The 25,122-nt window shown below is 46.6% G+C and overlaps 1 protein-coding gene across 2 annotated transcripts in view; it reads right to left on the bottom strand.

The window, feature by feature from the left end:
- Positions 1–11,322: 11,322 nt before the first annotated feature.
- WAC (WW domain containing adaptor with coiled-coil) overlaps positions 11,323–25,122 on the bottom strand; it is a 107,900-nt gene continuing 94,100 nt past the window's right edge. The window contains exons 12-14 of one of the 2 annotated variants that reach the window (XM_045004857.1): positions 23,187–23,373; positions 21,070–21,197; positions 11,323–12,325 (exon numbers count right to left, since the gene is read on the bottom strand). In XM_045004857.1, the coding sequence (XP_044860792.1) occupies positions 12,256–12,325; positions 21,070–21,197; positions 23,187–23,373 (385 nt within the window). In that variant the 3' untranslated portion in view covers positions 11,323–12,255. The remainder of the gene's footprint in view (positions 12,326–21,069; positions 21,198–23,186; positions 23,374–25,122) is intronic. The other variant, XM_045004858.1, reaches the window with a different exon arrangement.

Genomic DNA, 25,122 nt, shown 5'->3' with positions numbered 1-25,122 from the left:
CTGCGGTGGGTCGGGGCATAGCTCGGCAATTTACGCAGCCCCCCGACCCCCAGAAGTTAAAGGGAAAACAATCCTCTGTTGACTCTTTTACATGTCACCGTATCTGTACTGAATGCTGCAGATAGACGCGATGGTGCAGCACTCAACACCAACATCCTTGCTCCCCCCACGCTATGGATGGCTGATGGTACAATAAGATGGAAATCCATCCTCATCATCAGCCTATTGGCACATGGGGCAGTGCAAAAGGACTGGTAACCATAACGACCGTACCAACTTGCTTGGAACAGGTCGGTCAAGGCCGCCTGTTGCTAATTTTTCATGGTAGATGGTGCAGTATGGCTGGTAACCGTCCTCATCATTGCAACAGGGGGCTGAGCTCCATCAGCCCCCACCCTTCATTGTAAAGAAAAGATTCAATTGCCCCTGGACTAGCAGAGGGATGAGTGGCTCCCTCCTCCACACCCCTTAATGTCATCTCTGGACTATCATTGCAGCTGGAGGCTTCCTTCCACTCATTTCTCACAAACGACTACCTGTGTCTTATTCATGCATTCTATATTACTTCATCACACAAGTGGGGGGACAATGGTATTGGAACCCAGGAAGGCTGGGGGAAGAATGGAATGAACAGGTGGGGTTGTTTCAGGAGTACACCCTGTGAATAGCGTTCAGCTCAAAATTTATGCAGGATTGGACAGAGAGCAGCTGTGGTCTCTGGTTGTATGATACAGTGGTTCTCTAGTACACTTGCCCATAAGCTAGGCAGGACTGATTCTATTTTTAGATACCCAAAAAGGAGGGATTGACTCGGGGAGTCATTCCCAAATTTTGCTTTTGCGCCCCTGGCTGATCGACCAGGGGCACTTATGACAGCACCAAATGGCGCAGTGCAAAAGGACAGGTAACCATGACCATCTTATTACCGTCTTCTTACCAGTTCATGGTATGGTAGACGGTGCAGTATGCCTGGTAACCATCGCTGCTGTCATGCAAAAGCATAAGCATGCTGCTGTGTAGCGCTGCTGGTCCGCCTCTGTCAGCGGCATCCAGTACACATACGGTGACATACACAAAAGGCAAAATAGGGTCCATTGTTGCCACGCTATGGCGTGTGCCAGGGCATTTCATGGAAAACGTGCTCGAAATGATTGTCTGCCATTGCTTTCCCGAGGAAGGAATGACTGGCGACATTTACCCAGAATCCACCGCGCAAATGATTTGTGCAACAGCAGGCACAGGGGTCTCAACAAAAAATTCACAGAGACAGCCTAGACTCAGTTAATTGTTCGCAAAAAAGTATCATTGCAAGGAATTAACTAACTGTTTCCCATCTCACAGCTTCCACTGTCTCCAGACCTGCCACTGCATCCACCTCGCAGAGGCTGGCGAAGATTAGGCGGCGAAAGAAAAAGACAAGGGACACGATTTTCGATGAATGTGTGGGCTGCTACCTAGCCGAGGCGGACCAGCAGAGGCAGTGGAGGGAGAAAGTCTCTCTGTACCAGCGCTCACACAGCGAATGGGAGGAGAGGTGGCGTGAGGAACACAAGCAGGCGACTCAAGCAATGCTTGTACTACTGAGGGAGCAAACGGACACGCTCCGGCGACTTGTGTATGTTCTGCAGGACCGCTGCAGGACAGAGCCCCCGGCAGTATCTCTGCAACTGCCCTCCCCCGCCACAAAGTCACATTCCCCCCTCACCTCAAATAACCAGGAGGATGCCCGCCCTGGGCCGCGAATACTGTCACTGCACCCCAGCAGAGTGCTCAAGTAACCAAAAGCTCTCCTACCCTACGTTTGCATAAGTCCTTCCCTTCCGGACTCAAACAAGTCCCAATCCCAGTCCCATCCCATAACTGTGTACTTAAGTAATAAAAATACTTTGCTGTTAAGTACTGTTTCCGTCATGTTTCTTCACTGAAGACTGTGTTTGAATGGGGTGCGTGGGGAAGTGCGTTGCTAATTGCATAGGACAGGCACCTTTCGCAGGGTACAGACACGGGGGCCGGATCAGCAGCGGGTAACACACACAGTGCAGTCAGCAGGCACCGTGGTCGGTATGGGAGGTGGTTTCCAGGTTCTGTGTGGGCGGTGGGGATGTGACTTTTTAGCGGGGGAGGGCAGGTACAGATCTTATACAGCGGTCCTTGTCGTGGACCGCTGAGTCACGCAGCAGAGGAATCTGTATCCGTCCTCCTCCGCCACAAGGCCACATAGCCCCCCGCACACAGAATCCCAAAAAGGAGGGATGGCAGGCTCCGTTGAAACAAGCAGTCCGGCAATGCGGACCGCTGTAGGAGCAGGAGCCTGTCATTCCTTGAGTTTAGAGGCGGTCTTTACATCAGCGCACACCCTACCCACCGCAGTCTGCGTTCCAGTTTCGACCCTTTAACGAAAAGTCATGAATAAAGAAACCTCTCCTCAGTAACAGTGTGACATGTATTTTATTTTTACACGTGTCTTGGAAGTGGAGGAAATGGGGAGAACGGGGTATTTAACCGAAGAGGAGAGTCAACAGTAACTGGGTAAAGAAACAGGGGCAGGTTCAGCTTCTCTGTAAAGAAACTGAACAGTCACAGGTCACGCTGCTCGCTGGTATTTAAAGAGTTCCTTGTCGCTGTCCCAGGCGCCTGTATAGGGCTTCATGAGCAAGTGCATTAGCGGGCAGGCTGGGTCACCGAGGATCACTATAGGCAAATGCACATCCACAACAGTTATTTCGTGGTACGGGAAGAAACTACCTTCCAGCAGGCGTCTGAGCAGCCCACAGTTCCTGAGAACACACGCATCAGGAACCTTGCCCGGCCATACGACGTTCATGTTGGTAAAACGTCCCCTATGGTCCCCCAGTGCTTGCAGAACCATTGAAAAGTAGCCCAATTTCTCAGCAGCTGAATGTGGAAGAGGTGGACGATAAAGTGCGAGGAGGAGAAAACGGCGAGGATCGCAGCGGGCTCCATGCTTGCAGTGCTGTGGCGTCCACGCTGTCACTGACCAGAAAAGTGCACGAACAGATTGCCCGCAGGCGCTTTCAGGGAGGGAGGGAGTGAGGGCGTGATTGACGGTTCAATGACGACAGTTACCCAAAACCACCCTCGACACATTTTTCCCCCAGCAGGCATTGGGGGCTCTACCCAGCATTCCAATGGGCAGCGGGGACTGCGGGAACTGTGAGATAGCTTCCCACAGTGCACCGCTTCGAAAGTCGACGCCGGCCCCGTTAATGTGGACTCAGAAGTTCGAATTAGTGTATTTAGTATGGATACACAAATTCGACTTCATAAGGTCGAATCCACAAATTCGAATTAAGTAGATTCGAAATAGTCCTGTAGTGTAGACAAGGCCCCAGAGCTGGAAAATTGAGTGCACCACATCCCATTGGAGAGACCACTCGTGACCCTGGAACGAACGGCTGAGGGTGTCCGCCAAACCATTCTGCTCCCCCGGAAGGTAGAACGCCGTCAGGTGGGTAGCATTGTGGATGCAGAAATCCCACAGTGCTAGGGCTTCCCTGCACAGGGGAGAGGAGCATGCACCCCTGTTTGTTGATATAAAAGACTGCCGCCATGTTGTCCGAGAGGACTGAAACACATCTGCCGGCCAGGTGGGACCGGAAGGTCAAACAAGCCAGGCGAACGGCTCTCAGCTCCCTGACATTGATATGCAACTCGAGGTCCTCTGGCGACCACAAGCCCTGCGTCTTGAGGTGTCCCAGGTGCACTCCCCAACCCCGATCCGAGGCATCCGTTACCAGGGAGAGGGAGGGCTGAGGAGCAGCGAAGGGGACACCCATGCACACTTTCTGCGAGCCACCACCGTAGCGAGCTTAGCACCAAGCGGGGAATAGACACCACTGAGTTCAAGAGGTCCCTGGCCGGGCGATAAACTGTCGCTAACCAGGACTGTAGCGGGCAAAGCCGGAGTCTGGCATGGTGTACCACATAGGTGCACGCTGCCATGTGACCCAACAGCCGGAGGCAAACTCGCGCCGTGGTAATCGGGGCGCAGTGCAGTCTGAGGATGAGCTCGGAAATCACACGGAACCTGGATTCCGGCAGGTATGCTCTGGCGTGGGTGGAGTCCAGAACTACTCCTATGAACTCTATTCGTTGCATCGAAGACAGGGTGGACTTGGCTTCGTTCAAGAGGCCGAGATCGAGAAAAGTCCGCCTGACGAACAACACCTGGGTCTCCACCTGCTCCTTGGAGTGGCCCTTTATGAGCCAGTCGTCCAGATAGGGGAATACCTGGATGCCCTGCCTGCGCAGGAAGGCCGCCACGACTGCCATGCACTTCGTGAAGACCCTTGGAGCAGCTGACAGGCTGAACAAGAGCACCGTGAACTGCAGATGGGTGTCGGCCACGACAAACCTGAGGTACCGACGGTGGCGGGGAATTATGGCAATGTGGAAATGAGCATCCTTTAAGTCAAGGGCGGCATACCAATCTCCTGGATCCAGGGAGGGAATAATCGAGGACAGGGAGACCATGCGGAACTTGAGCTTTCGCACAAACTTGTTCAGCTGCTGCAAGTCTAGGATGGGTCTCAGGCCCCCTTTCACCTTCGGTATTAGGAAATACCAGGAGTAGCCTTTGCCCCTGAGCTCCCAAGGGACTTCCTCCATCGCCCCTGCCTCTGTGAGGGACTTCACTTCTTGAGTTAGAAGTTGCTCGTGAGATGGGTCCCTGAAGAGGGATGGGGAGGGGGGCTGGTGGGGCGGGAGGGAGGAGAACTGGATAGAATATCCCCTCTCTACCGTGCAGAGCACCCAGCTGTCTGACGTGATTCGGGACCAGGCACGGTAGAAGGGGGACAGACGTGACACAAAAGGTAGGGGCAGAAGGATCCAGAGTCTCGATAGGTAGGTCGCCCTCGACCGTACCATCAAATAGGGGGTCTAGGCCCCGATGGTGGTCCAGATTGACTGGACGCCTGGCCGGAGGGGTGGCGTTGGTGGCGCCTCCTGCCATTTCTGCCCCGCCTGCGCCCCAGCTCCTGGCGAGTCTGTGGCTGGTATGGGCGTGGGGCCATCTGCGGCCTAAACTGTCTGCGCTGGGTCGCAGGGGTATGCAATCCCGGCGAGCGAAGCGTGGTCCTCGAGTCCTTTAGGCTATGCAGATGTTTGTCTTTTCTGAAAACAACATCTGCCCCTCAAAGGGGAGGTCTTCAATTATCTGCTGGACCTCATAGGGTAGGACCCGAGACCTGGAGCCAGGCTCCCCGCCGCACGACCAGGCCCATGGCAGAGGTGCGCGAGGCTGAGTCCACCGCATCTAAGGCAGCTTGGAGAGAGGCTCGGGAGATCAGCTTTCCCTCCTCCACTAGGGCCGAAAACTCTGACCTCGAGTCCTGGGGAAGGAGCTCCGTAAACTTCGACATGGCTGAACACGTGTTATGACCATATCGGCTTACAATTGCTTGTTGGTTGGCAATGCGGAGTTGTAGGCCTGCCGTGGAGTACACCTTTCTACCGAAGAGCTCGAGTCTTTTCGCGTCCCTGTTCTTTGGTTTTGACCCCTGAAACCCTTGACGCTCCCGCTGGTTGGCCGCATCCACTACCAGGGAGTCCGGGGGGGGGGGGTGTACAGGTGTTCGTGCCCTTTAGAGGGGACGAAATAGCGCCTCTCCGTTCTCTTGGCAGTAGGGGCCAGTGAGACTGGCGTTTGCCATAAGATGTGGGATGTATCCGCTATAGTCTTTATCAGCGGGAGAGCCATCCTGGATGGCCCTGAGGGAGCCAGGATGTCAACTACAGGGTCCACGTCCACCTTGATTTCCTCCGCTTGGATTGCAAGGCTCTGAGCTGTTCACCGGAGCAATTGTTGGAGGATTTGAGTGTCCTCTAGGGCAGGTGCGGCAGCCGTGCCCGAGACCGCTTCGTCTGGGGAGGAAGATGAAGAAATTACATGGATCGGTCCTTCCTCCGGTGCATGCAGCCCTTCGGGGTCCTGCGGCACACAGTACTGTGGTTGCGGTGCCGGTTCCAATTCTAAATGCGGCACCGCGACCGGTATCGGGGTCGCCAGTGAGCGGCTTGGTGTATCGAGCGGTGCCTGCGGAGCCTGAACTGAAGTCGCTGCCGGTGCCGGTGCCCGGCTATGGGGTGCTGAACTTGGAAATGGCACACCCCTGCCCGGCGATGGTGCCGGTGGAGGAGGCAGCTGCGCCAGGGCCACCGACGCCGAGGAATCCGAGGACCAAACGCCTGGCCTACCGACTGGTGGTAGGCCCAGGGAGTTCAAAACGGCCACTGCGAGGGCGGCTGCCATTGTTGCTGCCACTGTGGGTAACGCTAGTGGCTCGCCCCCGAAACCGATCTCCTGCTCTGCGACCAGCTGGAGCGGTAGGAGTCTGCCTCTGAGTCTGAGGTCTCTGAGTACGAGGACCTGGGGGGAGCAGCACCCGGTGCCATTGGAGAGTGGTGCGGAGGCGGCGGGGAGCCTCTTATCTGGTCCAGTGCCGCCTTAGTGGCGCGGTGCAGGAAGGGAGGTGACAGCATGGCCGGCTTGCCCCTTGATTGTACTGGGGGATGGACCACGGTAGGCAACTCCCTACAGTGCGGGGAGGCCAGCGCCGGGAGTCCCATCTAGTCTGAGGCTGCCTCGAACGCCTCCGGCATTGAAGGGAGGCGCAAGTCTCCGCTGAGGTCCGGGGATCTAGGCTGGTCCGGACTCGACCTCCCTCTCTGCGGTGCGGGAGTCAACGGAGCTGCCGAGGGCTGTTGCCCAGCCTGTCCGTTTGCACCTACAGATGGCGTCGGCCTCAGATCCTGGTGGAGTGACCGTTCCCTCACCAGCTCTCTCTTCTTGGCGGGCACTGGCGATGGTGAGCGGTGCCGCACTGAGGTTGACTTCCTATGACCCGACTCCGTCCGGTGCCAGGTTTTTGACGACTTGGGCTGGGCCCTAAGTCCTGATGCCGGTGCTGGGGCGCTCCGCACCGAGGAAGACGTGCTGGGCACCGCAGGAGGAGTCTAAGTCTTTGAGCTCTGTCCTTGAGAGTTCTCAGGCGGAAGACTCTATAGATAGAGCACTTGTCCTTTTGGTGGCTCTCTCCGAGGCACCTCAAAACAAGCAGAGTGCGGGTCGCTCTTGGGCATGAATTTCCCTCAGTCCTTGCAGAGTTTAAACCCGGGGGACCCGGGCATGCCCCAGCGGGTGACGAAAACTTGGGGGCGGGGACCCCCCAACTACGAAGATCTATATACAATGATCTAAGTAAACTAACTATAATGCAACTGTATACACGGACTATACATAAGGATAGGACACTGCAAACTTGCTATGCGCAAGAGAAGTTCCAGTTAGCCGTCACCGGCGGTAAGAAGGAACTGAGGGGGTGGAGGGTCGGTGGGCTCCTTTATAGGGCGCCAGGGCCGACCCTACGGACGCTGCTGGGGGAAAATCTTCTGGCTGGCGTGCATGCGGCGTGCGCACACCTACTTTGAATGGACATGAACAACCACTCGAAGAATTACTTTTTCTTTAAAAAAGACCATGCATGGTGGGTGTGCCATCAGGGCTGCTATTTCTCCTATGCAGCTAGCTATGGTGATGGCAATTGGAAATGCTGTCCTCATGGACCGATGTGAGAGGGGCCATGGGCTCAAAAGGAGGTCTAGTCAAAGCCCTGAGAACTAGGTTAAGATCCCAGGCTGGAGTAGGTGGTCTCAGATGCGGGAAGAGATTCCCAATGCCCTTCAGGAATCTACAAGTCAGCGGGTGACTGAACAGCAAGTATCTGTCCACCTGGCAGTGGAAAGCCGGTTTTGCCACGAGATGTACCTTAAGGAAGCTCAGTGAGAATTTTGACCTCTTAAGATCTAAAATGTAGTGTAAAATCAAGGGAGGGAAGATGAGGTTGGGTCTATGTGCTTAGAACAACAACAAACTTGGAATCATTTCCATTTTGTAGGTAAGTATGTCAAGAGCTCAACTGTCGGCTGTGTAGCAGCACATCTTTCACCTCATCAGAGCATTCTATCTCTAAGCCTTGGAGCCAAGCCGGGAGGTGGAGGACTCTCAGGTTGGGGTGAAAGATCATCCAGGTGTTTTTTTTTTTTGAGAGAGAGCAGGTGAGGAATGGGCCGATAAGGAACTGGAGGACATCTGTGTCAGGTAAGGGAACCAGACTTGTCTTGGCCAAAAGGGGGCAATCAGAATAATGCTCGCTTTGTCTCACTGAATTTTCAACAGGACCTTGGATAGAAGAGGAAACTGGGGAAAAGCATACAAAGGGTCCCCATCCCATGGGAGGATGAAGGCGTCTCCCAGTGAATGTTTTCCCAGGCTGGCGCTGGAGCAGTAACAAGGATATTTCTAGTCCCGACAAGTAAGAGATCCATAGCTGAGGTTCCCCAAAGGGCAAATATATTGCAAAGCACTCTGAGTTCAGTTCCCATTCATGGCTGCGAAAAAATTCTGACTGAGACTGGCAACTGTCACGTTCTGTATCCCTGTTAGACAGATGAGATGAGCACATTGTGATGGATGCATCAATTCCAAAGCTTGAGTACTACTGCGCAGAGGGAGGCAGATATGGCACCCACCTGGCAATTTATGTAAAACACACAGGTTATATTGTCCATCATGACCTTCATGTGGGTGTTCTTAGTAAAAGGCAGAAAATGTGCACAGGCATTACTGACAGCCCTTAGCTCTGCTATGGCCAGAATGAAAACCAGATTATGGGACTATTCCTTTATTACCTAAGCCTTTAAACCCAAGTTTAAGGGCACCCTCTTCAGCAGCTCCTAATGGGCCTTATAGTCATCCTGGGGAGGCAACATGCCTGCCCCTGACACAGCCTCATCTGGGGAGGAGACTTCTTGGAGGCCACTGAGTAGGAACATCTCAAATGGGGCCCTGGGATCGGGATAAACACCCACAAGTTCCAAAAGGGCAACTGAATTGGCAAAAGCCAAGCACTCAATGGCACTCTTGTGCCGGGGTCCACAGAAGTGTAAGGATGACTTGAGTAGCAGCCGAGATGACTCCTTGGATGAAAGGAATATGACCCAAATTCCGATTCCAATGAGCCTCCCTCCGGTGATCATGGAGGTGAGGTTCCCACTGGTGTCAGAGATCAGTACCAAGACAGGAACACTTGCATGGGGGCCAGCATGGATGGTTTCCCTCTGGATGGTACTGCAGGGCCCAGAACTGAACGGCAGCTAGGGGCTACCATGCTCTCTCCTGTCCACAGATGCCATCAACTCCTGTACTGCCAGCACCGTACAGTGCTGGTGCTGCACTGTCCCTCCGGTGCCGACGGTTCGTCTGGTACTGGACTCAATTTCTTCATAAAGATCGGAGTCAACAGTGCTGACTGCAATACTGGGGCAGAGGAGGGATTTGATGTAGGTCGCACTCTACTCTCCGTGCCTGGCCTCCTTCGGTATCAAGGAATGTCCTCTCTTGGCCAGCTACTTTCTGTGCTTCTTCCTCGGCACCAGGGATAGTGAACAGTGCCAGGAATGCTGCACTGTGGGAGGAGCGCTACTCACTGGCACCAAGGTGCTTGGTGCTGAGTCCAACCAGCTTGACAGGTCTCAAGCGCTGCCTCCATTAGTACAAACTTTAACTTGGCCTCATCTTTCTTTGTACAGGGTTTAAATTCATAGCAGATCTGATGATCCCCAACATGAGCCTCACCCAAGCACTTTAGGCAACTAGAGTATGGGTCACTCAGAGGCATAGCCTTGTGGCAGGAGGCAAAGGACTTGAAGCAAGGAGACTGTTACACACCTCAGCACTGGGAACAGACAAAACTCCACTAACAGAGAAAACTAAGACTAAAAACTATTTACAAATACTAACTATATACAACTATGATGAAAAATAAAGACCACTAAGGAAACCTTGCCAAAGTAAACAGAGCAGTTCCAGTGACCATCATGGATAGTAAGAAGGAACTGAAGGGGGCGCAGGATCGACTGGGCCCTTTATATCGCAGCTATGAGTGTGTGGCACCAGAGGGCACCTGAACCACCCCAACAGATACCAATGAGAAAAAAATTTCCGGCGACTGTCCTGGGGGCACACACACATCTACATTGGAATGGACACATTCAAGCACTTGAAGAACAAGAAGGCTCAAAGTGGGCAAAGAAAAAGAGGGCAGGATGTGCTATCTCAAGCCACAGGCAGTTGAGAAGCAACTGGAGTGGTGGTGGGTCTGCCCCTGCCCATATTTGTTCTTCAAATAGTGTCTGTGTGGGTGCTCACTGTCAGACTGTGTGTGCACCCTTGTACTCTTGATCAGAGATTTTTGTCAGCAGTATCCCCAGGTCCAGCTGTGAAGGAAAATGTACATATTTTAGGCACCAGTCTTGACCGCATTCAGTATCACTTTCACAAATAAAATTCATTAAATATTCCTGATGCTAACTTTTAGCATGTTATAAATTCTCAAAAGATAGAACCACAAAAAGCAACTTCAAGTCCAAACCAAGTGTAAGAACTACTTTGCAGTCTCTGTATTCTTATTTTGTTTTGGAGTGTTACAGTAATTTTGATTTCTGAGAGCACTGCCAGTGGGACTTAAAATTTACACTGGTTAAAAAAAATGGCTTTTTGAGACCGCTTGTAAGACGTAACAGGCTATACAAAGAATTTAGCATCTCTTTGGTACTGAAAGACATGATTCTGCGGAAAATAACCTTTGGGTGCTGGCAGTTTTGAATATACCTGAAGGTGTGTCAACAGCATTTGTATTTTAATATGACGACTTTAGTCTACTTCTAGCGCCTTCAAAAGATTTTTTTTTAACTAATACACAAACTTTTGAGATTTACACATTTCTGGCAGCATCACAGTAGCACCAAGTCATGACTTTAGAAGATTTTTGCAAAGAAAAAGCCAAATTTATTTTATAGTAGCAATAGTTTCTTTTTTTTATTTTTAATATACTTTAGGAAACAATATACAAAGCTGAGCTTTTCCACGATTTCCGAACAGTGGGTTGCTCCAATTACACAAGTTCAGCGTTTTGTGATGGCTAAGAACAGCAGTCAGCACCAGACTTGAACAGTTAGCTACAACACAAACATCCTTCGAAATGAAATGTCATAATAGCAAGACAGGTAAACCAGGAGTTAACATATGACAACTGTTGGGGAGGTGTCTTAATCATCCTTGTTGAATTTTATATTTAATTATTTTATACACAATTTATTGTTTACAATTTTTAAACACAATCTCCCTTGAGAAATTATTTCAATTAAATACAAAAATTTTCAACAAGAATAGTTCTGATAAAGAATCCCCAAATAGACCAAATTCTAATATGCGCTGACCAAAGGAAATGAAAACCAGTGTTTCATTGTTTTAACATGTTTATTACAACAGATACAATTCACATCTGACTAGCTTTTTCCTCTTTCCCCTCCCACAACCATGTTAACATGTTCATTGGGCTATTTCCTTATATTTGAGCAAGTAATGTACTTTCAACACACATGCCCAGCAGTACTATAAGACCATTCTTACAGGGTGCAAATGGAAATACGTTTCAATAATTTATACAAACAGTGGGTTATGCTCAATCACTGCAATTTTAAGCTACTGTACACAGGAATGAAAAGATTATAGAAAAAGTGCCATAGCAACAGTGCCTTAAGAAAGGAGAAAATTAGAAGCATTAAAAAACTGATAAATCAGATTTAGGATTTCAGGGGGAAATGGAACACAGAAAATGAAAAATGTTTCTCTGTAAAACAGAAATGGAGAAGCACTGCTCTTGATTCGGTGCAAGTGTGGAAACAGTTGTTTCATGATATTTTGTACATTACCCAAACTGTTCCAAATTGTTGCAGCCTTACATACAGATCGCCTGGTGCTCGCATTGAATTTTAAGAAATGCAAGATTTCTGAATGATAAATTAACTAAAAAAGAAAGCTAATTTTGCAGACAGGTTTACATGTAAAAGGCTAGGTATTTAGCCACCTCAGCATTGATTAGTTTTGGATGTCTAAGCTCTGATACACATGGCTTCCCATGGCTTCACTCTACAAAACATATTTACAACGTGAAGAATACATCTACAAGAAATCTACATTTCAAGGGTTTTACAAATCATCCTTGTATCTTTCCCCTTGAATTGACTCCCTCCTGTCCCCTTCCCCTTGTCATTTCTTTTGCCCAGCTCAATGGTCCAAAGTCTACTCAAATGCAGCTCAAAAATGTTAAGACTGGGCAACCAGTTTTACAGTTCCTGTACTCAAAACTATGTGCAATTATTCACAACTTTTCACACCATGAAGGAATTCTGATTCTTTAGCTTTTCAAGTTCTTTAATTTGTTGCCTCAAAAATAGTATCCTGCAAGACAAAATAGAGTCAGATTAGTATAAGAACTTTCATTATATTCTTAGACTAATATTCATATTCAATACAAGTCACAAACATTTCAGTTAAAACCATGCCTAAATGACACCTTAGTCAAACTAGATATTCATTTCACATTACTTTAACTCTGCTAGACAGAGATCCTCCTTGGTAAAGTATAGCTACTACAAAATGTAACTGCATAAATCTCAAAAATTTAATCTAAATACTTGTTTTTTTAATAAAGGATAAAATTGCTGGATCTAAATACAATTAACATACCATGACACTTAACCTTAATATACGTAAGTTAAATTAAGGTCCAAGGGAACACAAGGGAAGACAACATTCAGTACCTGAATGCTACAGAGAAAGGCATTATGCCTGTATATGGCAGAGTACTATCCTGGGTGCTGGGCTACAATTTTACTATGCCCTTTAATAAGGCATATCCAGATACCTCCCTCTCAGGCAGCCCCCCTGCCAATGCACTGGGGGAGGGGCATAGCAACACACCCATCTAAACATGCCCTCTCTCGGACAGCGTACTGCCAAAAGCACTGGCCAGACTCTTCCTACCCTACTCTTCACCCACAAACAGAGAGTGGAGGAGCTACTCACATGCTCTCATTTCTTTAGTACAGCTGTAATGGCCAGACATAATCTGGCCAAGTGTATTTTGTTTAATTTTATAATATATTTACAGCTTTATGTATCATCCAACCTATTCTAGCAGTTCTAACCTTATACACTTTCTTAGAGTCATGGCATGGTAGAACAGAACATTTTTAAAAGGTATTTTGTGTTCTACTATCTGGCAAAATACCAGTTTAAAAACAATGGAATCCTTATGGGCACCAACACAAGAAAGCTCTCATAACAGTTTAATTTTTAGGGCTAATAATTTTGTTGGCATCCCCATTATAGAACTGCATTTTCCTCTACTGAACTTACATTAATAGTAACTCAAGTTACATGAACCTTCCGCTTTAGACACTACTTTTTCAGAACTAATGCATATGGTGTAACTTGGTGCTGAAGTGCAATGGGACTGAATGAATTATGCAGGTACAAAGATCATCATGAAATCTTGTTACACACAAATATTCCATGATCAGCAGTCATTTTAACAGAAACTGAGAAAGCATGCTATTTCAACAGAATTTTGGTAAAACATTTTTTGAAATTTATCCAATTAAGGGCAATTAAGACAACTGCCCTTTGAACCTTAATATCTTATAATGCAGGTAAAAAATAACCAGAGATGCAGTTTAAACCATAATGGACGTGCTTGTGAAATGTTTTTTGGCTGACAACGTGCCACTTCACAACTTCCAAAATGGAAAGATGTCCTGAAGCTCCAAAAGACATACATGAGACAAACTCTTGTTCTGCCTAGTGATGAAGCACAGATGTGTTTTTCAAAACCAGTATTTTACATATTTTGTTTTTCTTCGGTATCTGAGGCTAAAGCTCCAAATACCCAGAGATTATGGAATGCATATACATTAGATACATCAGTTTGAAAGATCCCAGACTTTTACAAAGCTTCCTTTGCTGGACTTGCCATCTGTGCCATCTCTTCCATTCCTTTGTGATGACCATAAAGGCAAGCTGGCATTAAAAAAAAAAAGTTAAGTTTCCTAGGAACATGTACTGTAAATATAGCAAGGTGGCACTTACAGCTATAGATGTACATTGAATCCTAAAGTGTTCAGGGTTTATTCTAAATTTTGCATTTGATTTTAATTTAACTAGAGTAATTTCTTTAAATCTTCTTACTGTTACCTTATGAAAGGGTTAAACACTCCTCCAGAGATGGACTAGAAATTATCCCTGTAGGTTTTATTCCATCGATGAGAAACCAAATTGTTTGTCCAAACAATCATTTACAATAAGAAAATTTAAAGAAATTACTCCAGTTAAATTAAAATCAAATGCAAAATAATGTAGAAAAAACTGTCCATCATGAAAATCTTAAACTACCTACCGTATTTTCCGGCGTATAAGGCGACTGGGTGTATAAGACGACCCCCTAATTTTACAGTTAAAAACATAGGTTTTGGCCTATACTCGCCGTATAAGACTACCCCCCCGCCTTCCGAGGGGGGGAGCCCAGAGCCTTTTAAATCCCAGCCGCGGCCGGGAATCAGAGGGCTCTGGGCTGCCCGCCGCGGCGGGGAGCCCAGAGCCTTTTAAATCCCAGCCGCGGCCGGGAGTCAGAGGGCTCTGGGCTGCCCGCCGCGGCGGGGAGCCCAGAGCCTTTTAAATCCCAGCCGCGGCCGGGAATCAGAGGGCTCTGGGCTGCCCGCCGCGGCGGGGAGCCCAGAGCCTTTTAAATCCCAGCCGCGGCGGGGAGTCAGAGGGCTCTGGGCTGCCCGCCGCGGCGGGGAGCCCAGAGCCTTTTAAATCCCAGCCGCGGCGGGGAGTCAGAGGGCTCTGGGCTGCCCGCTGTTTATACCCGGCGTATAAGACGACCCCCGATTTTTGGGGGTTGTTTTTTAGTATAAAAAGTCGTCTTATACGCCGGAAAATACGGTATTCTGTACATAGGTATCACTTCATGCACCACTGAAATGCAGCCATTTCTGATGTAGAGCAGAGCAACTGTTTAACAAATGCACAGCATCACTACAGCTGTTTAGGAGATGAAATGAAAGCAATATATCCAAGTGAAACTGCAGGGAGAATTTTAGTAATCAGAATTAAAATGGAAGTTAAACAGGAAACCAGGACCAACATCCTTGATCATAAAAAGTGTCATCTGGTCTAATATTGACCTCAGTTTTGTATCTTGTCCTGATAGTATTTTTAATATCTCAGTGTCCTTAGCACTATGCAAGGGCAATCAGCCAGTAATTACTCAAAAGGTGAGAATGTCACATATTAAATCACCAGTATTTACTGAAGAATCTTGAAATCTTCTTGGAAGTCTCATCTAAATATTGAAAAGAACCAACTTTACTTAGCTTATGAGATCAAACAAGAGCAGCTCAACTTGCTGTGCCTCAAGACCTAATAAATACTTCAAACGTACAAATCATATCAAGTGGAACTATATAAACTGTACCAAATTTACAGATGTGATTTATGCATACTAGATATTTTAGTAGAAGCATCTAAATTTGTGTAAGCTGATCAGATTTACCTAGCGTGCTAATGCATGTGGAACACAATTTCTTTTCTATCCATGGAATAAAAAGTTGTACAGACATTGCATAGCTGATCTGTTCACTGGAGATTGTCAAGAGGCATCTGTGTGGGAAATATGTAAAATGTATATCAAGGAAAAACCGGTTACCTACCTTTTCGTAACTGTTGTTCTTCGAGATGTGCTGCTCGTGTCCATTCCATTCTAGGTGTGTGCACACCCACATGCGCGGTTGGAGATTTTTGCCTTAGCGGTATCCATAGGGCTGGCTGTGGGGCCCCCTAGAGTGCTGTACTTATGTGTCGGTATATCAGGTGCCACTGGCCCTACGCCCTCTCAGTTCCTTCTTGCCAACAACTCCGACAGAGGGGCAGAAGGGCGAGTAATGGAATGGACATGAGCAACACATCTCAAAGAACAACAGTTACGAAATAGTAGGTAATCATTTTTTCTTTGAGTGCTTGCTCATGTCAATTCCATGCTAGGTGACTCACAAGCAGTGTCTATAGAGTTCGGCTCAGAGTTCAGTCTTGCCACTTTCTGCACTGCTCTGCCAAAGCCAGCGTGGTCTCAGCTTGCTGAGTAAGTGCATAATGAGACACGAACGTGTGGACAGATGACCAGGTAGCGGCCCTACAGATCTCTTGGATTGGAACCTATGCCAGGAAGGCCACTGATGACGCTTGTGCCCTAGTCGAGTGTGCCTCACGACTGCTGGCGGAGGCAATGATCCAGGCCATGATCCAGGATGAAATTCTCTGAGCAGCCATCAGGCAAGCTTTCATTCTGTTTGCCACCAGAACAAACAGCTGTGTTGACTTACGGAATGGCTTTTGTCAATCTATGTAGAAGGCCAGTGCCCTCCTGACATCCAGGGTGTAACCTGCACTCCTTATTTGATATATGAGGCTTTGGAAAGAAGACGGATAAGTATGTATTCCAGCCAACATGGAACTGGGAAACGACCTTGGGCAGAAACGCTGGGTGTGGTCGCAACTGGACCTTATCCTTGCAGAAGACCATATAGGGCGGTTCTGAAGTAAGTGCTCTGATCTCGGACACCCTGCGGGCCAACATTATCAGAACCGGGAACGAAACCTTCCAGGAGAGAGCAGGAAGCCAGAAGCTCAAAGGGAGGCCCCATGAGTTTCAGGTCCCAGGGAGGGACAGGATCCCAGGCATACAGGTAGAGATGCTCCAGACCTTTCAAAAACCGTGTCGTCCTGTAATGAGAGAAGATCGACCTAACTTGGAATGGAGGATGGAAAGCCAAGATAGTGGCCAGGTGGACCCTTAATTGATGACAGGGACAAACCTTGGCGTTTGAGGTGCAGCGCTTCATAAGCCAGTCATCAAGATATGGAAGTTCTGGACCCCTTGATGTCTCAGGTAAGCAACCACTGGAGCCAGACATTTTGTGAACACCCTCACGGTTGATGAGACACCAAAGTGCTGCACAGTGAATTGAAAATGGCACCCGCCCACTATGAACCAGAGGAAACAACTGTGACCTTGAAATATGAAAATAAGTGTCCAAGTCGAGGGATCCAGGGAGGGGATGAAGTAGGCCAGGGAGACCATGCAAAACTTCAACTTTCTAAGAGACCTGTTGAGGCAACGCAGGTCCAGAATGGTTCTCCTTTTTGCTTTCTGGATTAAGTAGTAGCAGGAATAAAATCTTTTTCCCTTCATGTCCCAAGGGACCTCCCCCAAGTGCAGGAAGTTCTTGACCTCTTGGACAAGGAGTTGCTCATCAGAAGGGTCCATGAAGAGGAGCAGGAAAGAGAAGAGGGGAAGGTGAGAGGGAGGAGTGGCCAATAATTCCAGGATAGAGCCCCAAGATAGTATGTACAGCACCCAGTGGTCCAAGGTGACTCGCAACCAGGCCCCAAACTACAGGGACAAAGATGGTTGAGGAAAGAACAAGATGGATCCGGGGATCCAGTGGCCAATGCAGTGGCCTTATTGGAGTGTGTGGGTCATGCCAATGATGACAATGCTCCCTTCACACCGCTCATCTTCCATCATCTCGGAGTAACAGCTGGTAGCACCGGGCTCGGTGCATGGGACCTGCTCGGAATTCCCCGGAATTGACTGGGGTGTCGCTCTTGAGCGCACATTTAAAAGGAGCGCTTCTGGCCCCTGGGATGCTTTGCTGGGCTGGGCTGCATGGGTCAGCAGGAGGAGGAAGGGTGGCAATGACTAAAGCTTGTGTCTCTATCCCTTCTTGTTGAAGACCCATGTCAAGGCTTTGGTGGAGGGGGTGGCTGGAACTGCTTCCATGCAGACTGCATGGTGTATGCATGCTCAGCGAGCAAAGTGTGGCCTGGGTTGTCCTTTAACTCATTCTGCCTTGCATCAGTCTGCTCCAAAAAGAGACCGTTCCCATCGAATGGGAGGTCCTGGACAGAGGTCTGCATCACTTGGGACAGGCTGGAAGTCTGAAGCCAGGAGCTGCACCTCATGACCACCCCCAACGCAACCACCCTAGCTGCCCAGTCTGTCGTCCCCCACACCATCAGGAGAAAGCACTTAGCTGCTGCAGTGCCCTCATCTACCAGGGTGTGAAATTCCTGGGCCAAACCCCGAGGGACAGACTGCCTGAAGTTACGGAGGGAGTCCCATAAGTTAAAATTGTACTTGCCAAAGAGGGCCTGATGGTTCGCTACCTGGAATTGCAGGCTGGCTGTTGAATAAATTTTTCTCCCCAAAAGGTCCAGTCTTTTGGCATCTTTATTTTTGGGAGTTGAACAGGTGTGCCTCTGCTTGTCCTTTTTGACAACCAGTGAGCCTGGAAGATGGGTTGGTATAAAGGTACTTGTGCTCAACACCTCACAAGAGGTGCTCAACACCTCACAAGACTGGGCCCTATTTCAAGATCATTGTCATAGTATTTTGCCTACATACAGGCGATGAAGGAAGATATTGTATAATTGTGTCAGTTCTGAGAAGTTTTACCTGCTCCTCAAGAGAAAATAAACCAATATTGAGTAGCTGGGTTTCTCTCTTTATATCTCAATCCTTTAGGACCAACATCTACTTTAAACAATATATATTTTGGGAAGTGAAATGTGAAGAGTGGGTGGTGCCAAATTCTGTGCTGTAATATATTTTAGTTAAGATCTCAAGGTGAACTTGTGCAGTAATCCTGGTTATGGAAACATAATATTTGTATTTGCGTACCAACCTCCTGTAACCCTCTGAAATGTACAGTTGCATGAACTGACCTCTTGTTAGGTCATCTATATGCTGCAAAATCACAAACAGACATCCAAATTACTATGGACAACACTTTATAATACAGGGCTTTTAATTGTTTGTATAGTTTCTGTTTAATAGCTACATTATTAGCACTTTAGATAAAATCTAAAAGAAACACTTACAGTTTTATCTCCACAAATCTTTGCATATAAACACTATGAACTATTTTATTTTATTAAAAGGTCAATATTTTATATGATTCACTTCATAAGTCCATCTGTATACATTATTAATATGATGGGTTGAAGTACTGGCTGGGATGAAGTACTTCTTTTCAGCCCTTTTGGAGATAGAAGGGATGGATGATGGGGTTTGCCAGAAGGCCTTGGCAATTTTCAGGACCCCATCATGGACTGGTAGTGCAACATGTGCCGGGGTATAGGCTAAGAGGACACTAAACAAGGTGTCCACCTGCTCAGCCATCTCCTCAACCTCCAGGCCCAAGTTTTTGGCCACCCGTCAAAACACGGCCTAGAGGTGGTGATGGTCTTTAAAATCGTCCAGTGGGCTGGCCCTCGAGGGTCCCATGACTGCCTCCTCCGGGAAAGAGGACAATGACTGTACTGCTGGAGGAGGCTCTGGGACATCATCCCCTGTGCGGGAGGGTTTTTTTGGGAAGTGGGCGCTGTCTTTTCTACCCCGACCTCCTAGCGGCTCTCATGCACCGAGCCCGGTGCCTCCAGCTGTTGCTCTGAGGTGGCAGCAGATGAGCAGTGCGAAGGGGGCAGTGTCATCACCGACATGACCCACGCACTCCAATAAAGCCACTGTGCTGGCCAACGGCCACGCTGCCAAGGCGGCGCCGTGTAAGTCAACACGGCCTCAGGTGCCCAATTACGCCGGTGGGGTCTTGGCGAGGGGCTGACCTTCCCTTCCATGTCAAAGGAATCCCCTTCTGGTGACTATGGTGAAGCCATCGACGCCTGAATTTGTCTGCTGACCACTGCTGCCAGAGACCAGTGTTTGGAGTGGGATGATCAGTGCCGGAGCAAGGGGGACCGGAATTGTGACGAGGAGTGCTCCCACAGGGCAGGCAACCAAGATCTGCGCTGAGAGGATAACTCGCGGGAGGGCAAATGATACCGGTACTACAGAGATCGGCACCTTCCCCAAGGCAATCTGTGTTGAGATGATGGAGACCGCAATCGTGATGCTGGTAACCAAGGATGAGCCACAGAGGATCTGGGCTGCAATGCCAGAGATCTGCGACACACAGATGGAGAGCGCTGGCTTGTCTTGGGAAATCGGCAGTGCTCCACTGCCTGAAGGGTCTTAGCGTCTGGCTTGTCCTCATAGGGAGCCTTTGCCGATTCCTGCGGCATGCACGGTGCTGGCGGCAGCCTCTGTTCTCTCAGTGCTAGGAGAGCTTGGGAAGTAGTCAATACCACCAGAAGTTTAGGTCTCCTACCGCTCCTAGGAGTCGGTGTTGGATCCTTTAAGGATCTAAAGGCCCCGACTGGGAAGGCACATCCACCTGGCTCCAGAGTGGCAGGACGGCCTGAACTCCGTCCTTTGCCCAATGCCCCGTGGTCTTTCTTGCCCGGTGCCAGGGAGCTGTTTTCTTTCTGGGCACCAATACTGGGGGTGCACGGCCAAGGTACTAGGTGAGTCTTGGCAAGACGGCTCAGAAGTTGGACAAAGGGCAGCCTCCATGAGGAGAGCCCACATATGAATATCCTGCTCTTTCTGAGTCCTGGGTCAAAAATTTACACAAATATGATACTTGTCCTTCACGTGTGATTCTCCCAAACACTTGAGGCAGCTGCTGTGGGGTTCACTTACAGGCATAAGCCTGTTACAGTCCGCGCAGGGCTTAAACCCCGGAGTCCAGGGCATTCCTCGCCTGAGGCGGCCCTGCTGGGACTCCGACTTCTAACTACTCTTAACAACTACTTAACATTAACTACTATAAAAAACTATCTACAAGGCCCTAGGCTCGAAGTCAGAAGAGACAAAACCGCTAGCCCTTGCTATGCAGGGAAAGGTACTCCGACTAACCAACATGGGCGGTAAGAAATAACTGAGCGGGCATAGGGCCGACAGAGCCTAATATACGGATGCATGAGCGCGGCACTCAAGGGGGCACCATAGCCGGCCCTATGGATACCGCTAAGGAAAAAAATCTCCCAATGACTGTACCCGTGGGTGTGCGCACACCTAGAACAGAATCAATATGAGCAAGCACTCAAAGAAGGTAGCTTTTATACTTGAAAAAGACAAACATGCTAAAACTTAAGTTGTCAGTAAATCAAGCTCATCCAAAATAGGACACCAGAATGAGCAATTTAGAAATAATTTGAAGATAAATACCCAAACAAATTCTTACCTTTGCTCACGCAATGTTGCTTGAATTTCACATACTCGAACTAAAGATCTTAAATTTTTTAATTCAGTACAAATTTCTGACATATGAACACTTCCCATATTATGGGCTTCCTCACGTAATCTTGATGCCTGCAGGAGTTAAATAAAAAAAATAAATTCAAAGTTAGCGCTGCGATTTTGGATTACTCACTAGAAGCAAATGGACATAATTCAAGGAAATTGGACTCTTGATTAAAAAGGAATTATAGGGTTTTGAAATAGCAAGGCACATTCAAATTTAAACAGGAAAACTAAATCATAAGAAAACGTTAAATTCTATTCTGCAATCTTAATATAAAAACCTAATATGGATCATTTTTGTGCCAGACAAACTAGATCACTGTTGAATTAAATTACGAATGTAATGGACAAAGGGAATGTAAAGGATGTAACGTATCTAATTTGATATAGCATCCTAGATAGTCTTTGAATAGCTTTTCTTTCTAAATAAGTTTTAAACCAGCCTGGAAATGACACTGTCACATGAAACGAAAGTCAGCTGAAATGGTAATGACAAAATAGTGACAAATGGAATATTTTATCACCTAGAGTTCAATCTGTTTAATTTCAATTTCTTTATTACTGATACTGGAGCGATAAATAGCATATCATTTATGCTTAGACAGTATTACACTGGGAGGTTTTATGAACATCAGTGAAGTAGAAATGTCTCTAGATACACTAGAAATATGGTCAGAAAAAAGGAATGTCCAAACTGAAAAAATTATCTGAAACAAAGATGTGATAGAAGAGTGTTATTTTAAAAGTAGCAGCACTGAATGAGCTGTTGGGCGAAACATGACAACCAGTGTATATATGAATTTGCATATGCATTATGGTCAAACAGAAAAAGTAAAATCGTAGACAACATATGAGATAAAGGAGACAAGAACTTTTCAAATTGAAGATACACTACTATAGTTTCTGATACCTTGATACCAGAAAAATGTGGAGTAACTGAAGGACTTATAGAAAAGAAAAGGGAAGGAACACCAGCTGTGGAAGGTTAAAATAACAAAGTATGAATCAGTTGATCAAACAAGAATGGAGACAATGCCTGGTAAATATTACAAGGACGTAAACATCAGGAAGGGAAAGGTCTGTTTGTTTTTTTAAATGGTATCAAAATGAACACAGCTTGAGGCAACCCAACAGCTATAACTCTGTCCTGTAGTGACACCATAAAATAATTTAGGATTAAGGCATATTAGTGTTTGTAGCCCCAGATTAGATTAAACTGATTTTTAAACTTCCCCACCCCCATATCTTCTTCTCATGGTGTAACTACAAGGCAGGACACCCAAATAACCTTAACTATGCATTTCCATTTCTTAGTATGTTTCATTTCTTTTAAGGGTAACTAATTCAGATTTTTTTTTGCTGGATTCACAATGCTTAGTTTTGGGATAATTTTTTTTAAACCCTTAAAATACTGATACACCCAACCATAACTCCAATTTAACAACGTGGATAGGTGTGTGTGTGTGTGTGTGTGTGTATATATTATATATATATAAAAATAAAAGTAATGCAAATAAATAGATTGATAGTAGTCCGAAACAGCACAAGGACTCTATTGTCTCACAGCTATACCTGAACTGTTATGAGAGCAATGAAGTGGTAGAAAGGGAAAAACATGAGGATAGCAGAAATTCAGATGTAAGTTTTTATGTTTGAAAGTTGAGTATCCACATATGGCATCCCAATGGTCGAAATGTGCAAGTTTATCAAGGTTTCTCCTATAGCCTGGTTTTGCCCTATTACAACTGCATTATCAATGCAGCCATGTGCAGAAACAGTTTTGAAACATTTTCAAAGCTCAAATACAAACTTAATAGTCCTACCAAATAAAAATGAATTTTGATGTTACCCAGGGCTTGAAAAGTCACTAGCTTTCATAACAACCACAACTGCACCTGTTCCACAGGACCTTTTTATCTGAACAGCTAAATCACTGCATGACAGTAATTTTGCTAACAGACACATTCAAAGTAATAAAATGCTATGGTGTTAAGAGAGCATTCTTAGTACCTTCGTAGGAAAGTCTACATTTTCAACATAATCTGAATGTGTACCCACCTGCTTTTCTGCATGATCTGCAGGCCAGCCTTGAACATGTTTTATAAGATTTTCATTGAAGTGTGCTGCTAGTGTAGGTGTTAATGAACATGTAGGCCGAACAGATGCATTCTGTGGTGTAGTTGCTGAATTTGACGCACTACTGCTGGAGGTATGATTTGGAGCTGGTGATGGACTTCTCTGACTACTGGAAGAAGGAAACAAAGATTAAAAAGCACAAGCTTTCAAAATGTTTATAAATCTGGCAAATGAGTTAAACTTCCACAAACTTTACAGCATCCAGCCACATCTTGCATTATAAGATAATCAAAACTGATACTCTAGCGACTTGTGATCAATAAGTCCTATGGCACTTTTCACAAGATTATGATCTTTGTGTCCTTGTTATGTTCTGATAATTACATTTTTCTTACATTTCTACTGGCATGTTATTCTTTTCTTCTTGTCCTAAACTATTTCACTGTTAGTTGTTTTAGACAACTGTGTGCCACCCTAGATGTGGCTGCATTTCAGGGGTGAATGGAGTGTGTATATGCACACTTTTTACCTATATATCAGTTAATAAAGAGCTTCAAAACAATCCAAGATGTAATGTAAGACATCATTCAACAAAACGTGGGAGTCCTGATGAACATGGTCACCATTAAGTACTCAGTCACCTTTATTTATTGCTCTGAGACCAAGACTCAACACGTGGCTGCCCAGTGAGCGATCAAGAGACCCTGAGCAAAGCTAAATCACTCCTTGAGGCCAGAAACTCCAACATAAGGACACTGGGGATGAATAAGAAGTTCCACAAACCATAGAACCCAGTTAAGCACTTCTGGTCAAGAAATTCTCTTCTTTTTTGTAGGACACCATGAATACTTATGGTACTTTAGAAAAGAGGCTGCATCTGCTATCTTGGAAAGACTGATATTAGCTTTCAGCGTCCTAGTATAGCTGACACTCCTCTATTCCTTTTAGTAGGGGAAAAATTAGCATGGGTAAATAGTTTTTACTGTGTGTAATGACACATCCACTCCCAGTCTTTATTCAAGCCTAATTTAATGGTGTCCAGTTTGCAAATTAATTCCAGTTCTGCAGTTTCTTGTTGGAGTCTGTTTTGAAGTTTTTTTGTTGTAGAACTGCGACTTTTAGGTCTGTAATTGAGTGACCAGGGAGGCTGAAGTGTTCTCCAACTAATTTTTGAATGTTATAATTGACGTCTGATTTAGGTCTATTTATTCTTTTGCGCATAATCAGTCAGAGAACACTTCAATATCCCTGGTCATTCAATTACAGACATTTCCCCATGCTAATTTTCCCCCTACTGTTACTCGCACCTTCTTGTCAACTGTTTGAAATGGGCCATCCTGATTATCACTACAAATGTTTTTTTCTCCTGCTGATAATAGCCCACCTTGATTAGTCTCGTTAGAGTTGGTATGGCAACACCCATTTTTTCATGTTCTCTGTGTATATATCTTCCTACTGTATTTTCTACTTAATGCATCCCATGAAGTGGGTTTTAGCCCACAAAAGCTTATGCCCAAATCAATTTGTTAGTCTAAGGTGCCACAAGTACTCCTCGTTCTTTTTGCTTATACAAACTAACACAGCTATCACTCTGAAACCTTTCAAAATAATTGCTACTCTCTTACCTCTACTTTTTTATAGCCATTGGCTTTCCTAATTATTACGTTTATAAAAAAAAATAAGGGTTTTGTCCACCATGGTAAACCAAGCTTGTGTCCCCACTGTCACAACAACAAAAAAAGGCAAACTCTGTCTCAAAAACTGGGGAAAAGGATGTTTTGAAACCCTAATTTAACTCCGTAACTTTCCATACCTAAAGTACCTTAGGAAAATGTAAACACGCTACGTAAAATGTATAACTTTTATTTTTTAGGCCAGAACAGAACTAGAAAATTGCAGATATACCATTAAAAGGAAA

This window comes from Mauremys mutica, chromosome 2 (genome assembly GCF_020497125.1).
Source record: "Mauremys mutica isolate MM-2020 ecotype Southern chromosome 2, ASM2049712v1, whole genome shotgun sequence".
In the NCBI taxonomy this organism is placed as follows: domain Eukaryota; kingdom Metazoa; phylum Chordata; order Testudines; family Geoemydidae; genus Mauremys; species Mauremys mutica.
This window is presented reverse-complemented; position numbering and strand designations above follow the sequence as displayed.